This window comes from Trifolium pratense, linkage group LG4, assembly GCF_020283565.1.
Source record: "Trifolium pratense cultivar HEN17-A07 linkage group LG4, ARS_RC_1.1, whole genome shotgun sequence".
In the NCBI taxonomy this organism is placed as follows: Eukaryota; Viridiplantae; Streptophyta; class Magnoliopsida; order Fabales; family Fabaceae; genus Trifolium; species Trifolium pratense.
Genome location: NC_060062.1, coordinates 41,341,029 through 41,351,033, shown reverse-complemented (window position 1 = coordinate 41,351,033; position 10,005 = coordinate 41,341,029). Strand labels below are relative to the sequence as shown.

Sequence of the window (10,005 nt, the reverse complement as noted above, 5' to 3'; positions counted from 1 at the left end):
GATGTATTCTCCGGAAGCTGCAGTGTCCTTCTAAGAATGAGATTAGAAGTGAACATTTATTAGGTGGTGTCTATTTTGATATTTTCATTGGTGTTCCGTTTATATACGACACTTTTGTTTTGTAGCTCTTCTTTTACCGGTCTCCGTTCATCTTGTGTAGAGATCTAGTTTTTATCAATAATAATATTTGTTGTTAAAAAAAAATTGTGATTCAAAATATAGCTCCTACTTGCATCAATTGTTGAAAATTGCATCGGGACTTCTTGGATGTTTCTTCACAATTTGCATCGTGGCTTAGTATTGTGTTCACATGCCTTTGTTTTCTCAGTCTCACCACTAAATGAATAAAATAAGTGGCTGATGCACTAACTTGCTATTTAATTTGCTGACTTGCTACCACTGCCTTCACCTTTTCAACTCTTTCAATTTCTGAAAATATGGCTGAGGCTTTACTTGGAGTTGCATTTGAGAATTTGATGGCTCTTCTGCAAAATGAATTTTCAACCATTTCTGGAATCAGTTCAAAGGCTCAAAAGCTATCAACCAACTTAAATCTGATCAAGGTTGTTCTTGAAGATGCTGAGAAGAAACAAGTTACAAACTGTTCTATTAAGGTATGGCTACAACAACTCAAAGATGCTGTATATGTGCTCGATGATATTCTTGATGAGTGTTCCATTGAATCCAACCGACTCAAGGGCTCATCTTCTTTAAAACCAAAGAATATCATTTTCCGCCATAACATTGGAAACAGGTTAAAAGAAATTACAAGCAGATTCGATGAAATTGCTGATAGGAAGAACAAGTTTCTTCTACAAGACGGCGTTACTGTTAAGGAAATGACAGTTGAAGTGGCTGAATGGCGTCAAACCAGCTCAATTATTGCTGAACCCAAAGTGTATGGACGAGAAGATGATAAAGAGAAGATTGTCGAGTTTCTTCTTAACCAAGAGAGGGACTCTAACTCCCTTTCCGTCTATCCCATTTTTGGCTTAGGTGGTGTGGGAAAAACAACTCTAGCTCAATTGGTCTACAATGATCAAAGGGTGAGTACCACCAATTTTCATACAAAGATATGGGTTTGTGTTTCTGAAGCTTTCTCGGTCAAGCGGATTCTATGTTCCATTATAGAATCAATAAAAAATGAGAAGTGTGATGCCTTTGATTTAGATGTAATACAAAGAAAGGTACAAGAACTGTTGCAAGGTAAAAGATATTTGCTAGTGTTAGATGACGTGTGGAACAAAAATGAAGAACTTGAATTCGGATTGAGCCAAGAGAAATGGAACCAATTGAAATCAGTGTTGTCCAATGGATCCAAAGGTAGTTCTTGTTTGGTTTCCACCCGTGATGAGGTTGTTGCATCAATCATGGGAACATGCCAAGCTCATCATTTGTCTGGTCTCTCTGAAAATGAATGTTGGTTGCTATTGAAACAATATGCATTTGGAGATGACATAGAAGAACAAGTAGAGCTTGTGGAAATAGGCAAGGATATAGCAAAAAAGTGCGGGGGATTGCCTCTTGCTGCACAAGCATTGGGAGGTTTAATGTGCTCAAGGAGTGGAGAAAAAGAATGGCTTGAAATTAAAGAAAGCAGACTTTGGGATTCATCGAGTGACAATTATATTTTGCCAGCCTTGAGGTTGAGCTACTCTTATTTAACGCCAACCTTAAAGCAATGTTTCACTTTTTGTGCAATTTTCCCCAAAGATACAGAAATCTTGAAGGAAGAATTGATTCATCTTTGGATGGCTCATGGATTTATTTCATCTAGGAAAAATTTGGAGGTTGAAGATGTTGGCAGCATTATTTGGAATGAACTATGCAAAAAATCATTCTTTCAAGACATTAAGATGGCTGAATATTCTGGAGACATTTCTTTCAAGATGCATGATCTTGTTCATGATCTTGCTCAATCAATAATGGGGCAAGAATGTTTGTACTTGGAGTATGCAAACATGACTAGTTTGTCAAAAAGCACACATCACATAAGTGTTCACTCCGATGACTTGTTATCAATCGATGAAGGTGCCTTCAAAAAAGTTGAATCCTTGAGAACATTTTTTCAGTTGAACCGATATACTAAAAAAAAACATCATTGCTTCCCAACAAACCGTTTTCTTCGGGTATTATGCACATCCTTTATCCATGTACCGTCACTAGGGAGTTTAATTCATTTAAGGTACTTGGAAATTTATTCCCTTGACATAAAAACATTGCCTGACTCAATTTACAACTTAAAAAAATTGGAAATCTTGAAAATAAAAGACTGTGATAAATTGTGTTGCCTTCCAAAATGTTTGGCTTGCTTACAAAATCTTAGACATCTAGTCATTGAATATTGTTCTTCGCTGTCTTGCTTGTTTCCAAACATTGGAAAATTATCTTCTTGCCTAAGAACCTTAAGTTTATACATTGTTAGTTTAGAGAAAGGTTGTAGCTTGGCAGAATTATGTGATCTAAACCTCGGTGGAAAACTAAGCATTGAAGGCTTAAATAATGTTTGCAGTTTATCTGAAGCTCAAGAGGCCAATTTGATGTGTAAAAAAGACCTTCAAGAATTATGGTTGTCATGGGAAATAACAAGTGGTGAATTTACACAGACCCCTACTTTGAATGTTGAGCAACTATTTGAAGTGCTTCAACCTCACTCAAATCTCAAGAGGTTGAAAATACGTTACTATGAAGGATTATTTTTGCCAAGTTGGATAAGTATTCTTAGTAATTTAGTTGCTCTTCAACTTAAGGATTGCAAGAATTGTGTGCGGCTAATGTCATTTGGTAAACTACAGTCTCTAAAAAAATTGGAATTAATCAATATGATTAATCTAAAATACTTGGATGACGAATGTCACGATGGTATGGAGGTGAGGGTTTTTCCATCTTTGGAGATACTGGTGTTACATGAGTTACCAAACATAGAGGGGTTATTGAAAGTGGAAATAGGGGATGTGTTTCCTTGTCTTTCTAAATTGATAATCAACTCTTGCCCTAAACTTGGACTACCATGTCTACAATCTCTTAACAATCTCTATGTCAAAGGATGTAACAATGAGTTACTAAGGTCAATTTCTACCTTCTGCGGTCTTACCACCCTTACCCTTGTTAGTGGCGATGAAGAAATAACATCCTTCCCAGAGGCGATGTTCTCAAACCTTACTATTCTTCAAACTCTGACTATATTTTATTTTCCAAAATTGAAGGAGTTACCAAATCAACCCTTTAACATAGCTTTGGAGCATCTAGAATTCTCTCATTGTGATGAGCTTGAGTTGTTACCAGAGCAAATTTGGAATAGTCTGCAATCCCTTCGAACCATGTGGATTGGTAATTGTAAAGGATTGAGATGCTTGCCGGAAGGTATTCGACATCTCACTTCTCTTGAGGTTTTGACAATTCATGAATGCCCAACATTAGAGGAACGATGCAAGGAGGGAACCGGGGATGACTGGGACAAGATAGCACATATTCCAAAATTACGCCTTTGGTGATGTTGGCGTCGCTTCTAATTTTAACACTAATCAAGAAGCAGAGATGTTGTTTCCACCTGAACTGGTACCCTCTCTATATTCTTCCTTCATCTTTCTTTTGATTATGTTTCTTAACAATCTCTTATACTATGGTTCTTCATAATTTTGATGACTGACTGTAATTACTAGTCAGAACATTTTTCTGAAGCTTCTTGTTTGTCTTTTGAATACACATCTTTGGATTTCAAGTTCTCAATTGACTGTGTTTTTCATTCAAAACATTGTTATATATTCTCATTACGGAGTGTTTTTCAGGCTTTTGTTGAATTCGTCAGAACCCGTTCCTAAGAATGAGAGCTGGATGGAGAGCAAATTCTGCTCTAGTTGTTAGGTGTGAATGAATACTTTGAGTTCATTATCTTATTCCAATTGAACCATTGGTTGAAGAATGTATGAAGAGGTGTGTTAGTTTTCTCTCTTCCCTGCATGTCCTTATGACCCCATATTGTTTTCTCATTTTAGTTTCTATGTGCAGGAATCACTTGTTTATTACACAGTTGTTGGAACATATTTTGAGCGAGGGAAACCAACATATAAATGTGTGTCATGCTCTGCAGTGGAAGTATCTATGTGCAGGAATCACTTGCTTATTACACAATTTTTTTCTCATTTTGTTTGAGCTGCTCCAAAAGTTCTCATAATGTGCTTTGTTGTGGAAAATAAGATTCGCAACTTCTTGTCAGAAAATTCTGCTCAATATATAAATCAGAAACAATTTCCTTTGGTTTACACTGTGTATCTGATTTTACAGTCTCGTCATTGTTTCAATGATTGTTAGTTATCCATTTATTTCTTTGGGTTTATTGTAATTTGTATTGACACAACTTTGATTGATCTATTTTTTTTTTTTATTAATCCATTTTCTCATTGATATATCAGTTAGTATAACATACCACTACAAAGATTTATCGAAGAAAACAGATGAATACATTGTAAATTATCTTCTAATTTTCAGTATCTAGAAGTCATGTTAAACCTTGACAGCTTTGACTCGATCTGCATGAACTTGTCTAACATATAGATGCCAAAGCTGCCTCTGCATATATCTTTCTCATTTATTAAATTCTTTAATACAACGAATTATATAGGCATCAACATCATCATCACCTGTTTGTCATTGAGCTGGTTTTCATTAGTGAACATATCAACCACCTAAGTCATCAATGGCCTTCTTGTTTCTGTACGTTACAGAAAAGATCTCCAACCACCTTAATGCACTTGATTCCCCTGTGTTTTGAAGAAACAACCTTTTGGTTGTTACACAAATTATATTCAGATTAGTATTATGATGTTGTATTGCAATTAAATAAGTTGAATAAAGAAACAACCTGTGTATTGTGTTAGGGAGAGGACAGTCTCACAAATTCCGACCAGAGTTGCGTAACTGTCAGGAACTGTCTTCTGCAGTTCCATGTATTATCGAAGCTAGTCAGTGAATTCTGTTTCCTTCATTTACCAGTTCCAATACAATTCAAAGATATATTTATATCTTGTGTTAATCTTCACAAATCAGTTTCCATTGACTATTGCGGACCAACTACCGTGGATGGTCCAACATCGAAACTATGGAACAAATTTAATTTAACATAAAATTGTGTCATTCTTTTCAACAACAAAGAATATTTGTCACTATAAAATATTTAATACAAAAAATTCTACATATAATAAAAACATCAATTCCATTGGGATGGTGTGGTAAGGAAGAGAGGAGCATCACATAAACACACTACAAAAGAAAATCATTTTGGCACACTCAAATGAAAATAATCAAAACAAAAACAATATAGTCATTATCATTTAATATCATTTTTAGTAAAAAAAAAAATCATTTAATATCATTTAGTCCATTTTTTCTTTTAATTATTTTTTGCTTATGTGTGTGTGGCCAAATAAATTTTATTTGGGGTTATGCCCAAGTAAATATTCTTCAGAAGGGAGAAAGAAGAATGAGTAGTAAAGGATGATGAGTTAACATAAAAATAGAAACCAACAACTCAACAATAAACCTATTTTTTGGTTGAGTTTTAGAAAAAAATTGTTTTGAAAATAAGTAAAAAACTAAATAAACTCAATTTTATCCGAAGAGGTTTTATTTTCAAAACCAAAAAACAAAAATTTAAAACCACCCCAAACAGGGTCCCAAACGCATAGACAGTACAATAGTACCTTACAAAACAAACTTTCTCGCTGTTACAGCAAGAAATCCATCCTTGTCATTTAGGACAACTTCAGTAAACACATTTTGTTGATTCAGCAAACAAACATGTCTAAAGGCTGCTAGAACTTCAATTATGCAGCAAACAAAAGTTTGTATTTATAACTTCATACAAGATGGGGACTCAAGAATTTGTGCTGTAGTACCGCAAATCCAAACGAGCACTATAAGTCTTGGCTTGATGTCCAGTGGATTTAACTACAGCTCCAAATGACACATCAGCCGGAAATTCTACAGTTTATGGTAATGAAACGGTAGAAAATGAGAATGTGGTAATGAAACGGTATAGCGTGTTATTCAATCCCAAGCTAATGTTTTGGATCCTAGTTTTGCACAAAGTATGAGCAAAGCATGTACATATGCCGATTGTACATCACTTGCTCCTGGTTCTTCTTGTAGTGGTTTAGACACAAAGGGTAATGCTTCATATGCATTTAATATGTATTATCAAACATTTGATCAACGTAAAGATGCATGTCAATTCAATGGTTTATCTGTTGTTACCAACATTGATCCTTCACCTTCTCAAAGTAGTTGCCATTTTGGGATTATGATTGATATTGGGAAGCATGAAAATAAGTCTACTTCTTTTGCTGCACCAAAAATTGGATTAGAGTACATTATGGTCATGCTGGTATCCAAAACTAGGTCACAGTTACATCTTTTGGTAGAGGTTATGAGGCCCTGAACTCCAGAACATCAATGCTGAATGAGATTATGATGGAATTGAAGAATCCCAACATCTTCATTATTGGGGTAATGGGTTGTATGGGATGGGTGGAGTGGGTAAGACAACACTAGTGAAAGAGTTAGCTTGGCAAACAGAGAAACATGTGTCATTTGGAGCTGTAGTTATGGCTATACTAATATAACTGGAAACTAACAACTTTTTAAACTTACGAAACTCAAACTTTCTCATTGTTACAGCTGGAAATCCACCCCTGTCATTTAGGACAACTTCAGTAAACACATTTTGTTGATCAAGCAAACAAACATGTCTAAAGGCTGCTAGGACTTCAATTATACAGGAAACAAAATCATGGTGGGATATTCAAGAAATGCATGGCCAATCAAAAGTTTGTACTCATAACTTCATACAAGATGGAGACTTGAGAATTTGTGCTGTAGTACCGCAAATCCAAACGAGCACTAAAAGTCTTAGCTCGATGTCCAAATATAGACCTGACCTCCGGCCGTACCTCCTGCTAGCATCCCAACCTCGTAAGGATGAGCATCAAATATATGTGGATTTGAAGATCTGAGTGGGATCTCTAGAGTCTTCACGATTGCCTTTTGAGCTGTTGAGACAACTTCAACTCTTGTGTTGCTCCCAACGAAGAGGTATGAGTCGTCCCAACCCCATATTGCCCTGCTACCATAAAATCAAGATAACAAATGTCAACTGTTTTTGCTCTGAATCAAATAAATTCCGTGAATATTATTGGAAACAGTGGGACAAAGATCAGTAGATGGCATAAGAGAGGCATAAAAACTCAACAAAGGTTTGTTACTTTCCCAGAAACCGCACCTGTTGTTAATAGAAAGCTTTTGGAAACTTTCATGATTAACAAAAGCTGCATCCTCCAAGTTAACTCCGCTGTGTATGCCAATCGTGTTGTCGCGGCTGCATCAAGAGATTATATTAATCCAATCAAATTCATAATCAGGTAAATAAAAGCAAGGATTGAAATCATCAAGAGATTATAATCAAGTACAATTGAAATATAAAAAACATATATTTGGAATCAAGTTACTATGCAGAACCGAAGTTGGCAAATAATGATAAATACTAGACACACAAGTAACCATACTCATATTGTACCTCACTTAAAGTATTGAAAAATAGTAGCACTAACAATGGAACAAGTGCTTCATACCTTGTGATCGCAATGCTACGTCCAGAAGGAGAGAAGTAGGCAGATTGCAAGACCGTTTCATAGGTAAATGTCTTCAAAGCTGTGAGGTTACCCTTATCACCAGTACATCTAAAATCCCATGTACATGCAGTTCCATCAGTTGAACTAGTAACTGCAATGTGAGGGTTTTCAGGGTTGAAATCTATTGTATTAATCCTCCTTCTATGCAAAGAAAAATGAGACGGAGACGAACATTTCCCTATCCTGTTATCCAAAATAGTCAACCACCCAGAACCCTCAGCTATATATAAACAGTTTGCATCATTCTTTGGTTGTGACAGAGCAAATATACTATCATCATCCCTACTATTATATACCATATCGAAAATTTCCTTCTCGGCATCCATCATCCTAACAAATCCATCATTACAACTTGTGTATATCTGCACATTAAAATCAATTATCACTGCATAAAAATATTCTGCTATTTCTCAAACATGTTATTTTATCTTTTGCTATAAAAATAACTTATACGATAAGCGTTTATGCAAACAAAGCCCGTAACTGTTGGAGAATTGACGCACCTTTGACAAGCAATTTGGGTGAACCGAGATCCCAGAAATGAAAGCATGATGTGGATGGTATGAAAAAACATTGCTTTGTCCAACATTCCAAATCCCAATATCCCCGGCTTTGCAACCCGCTACTACCATCTTAACATCACTGGAAGGTAAAAATTGCAGTTGACATATCCCTCCGCCTTTTGTTCCTAACCTTGAAGGAAAAACACGTACTGTATTTTCGGGATTCAAAGACATAGATTCCAAATCAAGTGAAGACTCAATTTTCTTCTTCTTTTTCTTCTTTTTTGCAGAGGACTCGTTGTTGGACACAGCAACAAGTGATTCAATGAAAGAACGGTCGGAATCATCGATACCTCTATAAGCATCTTTCATGGGAATGTGATCCAAAGTTTGAACAAAATTGAGAAATTTATCAATTGGGGTTCTGCGAGTGATTTTGCGAGGGAGACCGTTGGAATCGGGTGTAATACCTCGTGTTCGAAGTGAGCTTCTGGTTACAGTTGGGATTGGGGTTTCGGTTTTGGGTTTTACAGTGCGTTTAACCCTATGAATTGCAAAAATTAGGGTTGAAATTACATAACATAAAAATAATGAATCATTTGGTACTGAAAATTGAAGTAAAAAAGATAGAGGAGTGAAGAAAGTTACCTGGTAGTACGGAGTTGGGAGGCTTTGGATTGAAGTTTGAGAGCGGCCATCATTTCATTGTTGCGGCGAATGTTTTCGAGTCGCTTGCGTTCGTAATCAGTTAGATTGGGAGGCTCCATTGAAGAAGAAGAAGATAACAGAACAGAGAAATTAGGGATTTGGTTATTTTTGAATGAAATGGAGGAAGGGGATTTGCGGGGTTAGTCAATTCACAATGGCGGCAAAGTGTATGTGTATTCACAATTCAAATATCAGTCACAAAATGGAATGGAATAGGTTCCGACCACAAAATGGAAGTTTTCTGGTAGATTTTTCTTCTTTTTTACTTAATAAACTATTTAATTAATAAACTACCATTGAGATTAGTTTAGTTGGTAGGGATATTTTATATATGCAGGAGGCCGTGATCGAATCATGTCATTTCATTTATCCACATTAAGGCTAGAATTTATAGTCATCGGGCTACTTCACAAAAAAAAAAATACTAAATAAGTTATTGACTTTATGAATATTTCAAAACTGTTGTTGACTCTCTTAATTCAAATTGAAATAATTATCTTTGTAAGCTTAACTCAGTTAGTAGGGATATCACATATATTATGCAGAGTCAGAGTTCGAGTCCTGCATATTTACTTATTCACCTTTAAGTTGAAATTTCTAGCCACCCCGCTACTAGACCCAAAAAATTGAAATAATTGCTTACGAATTTTAGATCATCCGACATAAATATCGAAATTGTTAGGTCGAACATCATGATCGAGGTTTGAACCATAGTATCTCCGCTTTGTGTGTTTGAGTTTTCAATTATTTATCATTTCGTCTATCTATAATAAATGAAAGTTACCACCAATTAACCTTATTTTTTTTGAAAAAGCTAAAATGATATATATTAACAAAAAATCTTCTCAGCACAAGATGTGCCAAGATAGACTACCAGAGTTTTTATACCGAAAACACACCATTGGTTCTCATCTAAAGAAACATAAGCAACGTTGATATATAATTAATGGAATGCTTAGAGCATTCCCATTTGCAAATAAAACGATCTTGTCGGTATCCTTATAAACAATCTTTCCCTCGTGTTCGGCTATAGAGGCAACTCCTGAATCTAAGTCCACCTGGCGTTCCAATCCAGTTCCAACAGGTTGAGGTAGAAATCTGTCTTAAAT

The 10,005-nt window shown here is 35.6% G+C and overlaps 2 protein-coding genes across 3 annotated transcripts; one reads left to right on the top strand and one right to left on the bottom strand.

The window, feature by feature from the left end:
• Positions 1-349: 349 nt before the first annotated feature.
• LOC123919636 (putative disease resistance protein RGA1) lies at positions 350-4,411 on the top strand. Of its 2 annotated transcripts, XM_045971597.1 has the most exons (4): positions 350-2,185; positions 2,513-3,558; positions 3,789-3,933; positions 4,009-4,360. In XM_045971597.1, the coding sequence occupies exons 1-2, from the start codon at positions 438-440 to the stop codon at positions 3,492-3,494; spliced, it is 2,730 nt and encodes a 909-aa protein (XP_045827553.1). In that variant the 5' UTR covers positions 350-437; the 3' UTR covers positions 3,495-3,558; positions 3,789-3,933; positions 4,009-4,360. The 2 variants fall into 2 exon arrangements, with proteins under 2 accessions (XP_045827553.1, XP_045827552.1); XM_045971596.1 differs by having other exon boundaries at positions 350-3,558; positions 4,009-4,411.
• Positions 4,412-6,635: 2,224 nt separating this feature from the next.
• On the bottom strand, positions 6,636-9,132 carry LOC123919631 (WD repeat-containing protein 76-like). The gene is made up of 5 exons (XM_045971595.1): positions 8,837-9,132; positions 8,189-8,732; positions 7,626-8,047; positions 7,277-7,372; positions 6,636-7,117 (listed from the first exon to the last, which is right to left on the bottom strand). Exons 1-5 carry the CDS (start codon positions 8,953-8,955, stop codon positions 6,907-6,909), a joined length of 1,392 nt encoding a protein of 463 aa, XP_045827551.1. The 5' UTR covers positions 8,956-9,132; the 3' UTR covers positions 6,636-6,906.
• Between the last annotated feature and the right edge of the window lie 873 nt (positions 9,133-10,005).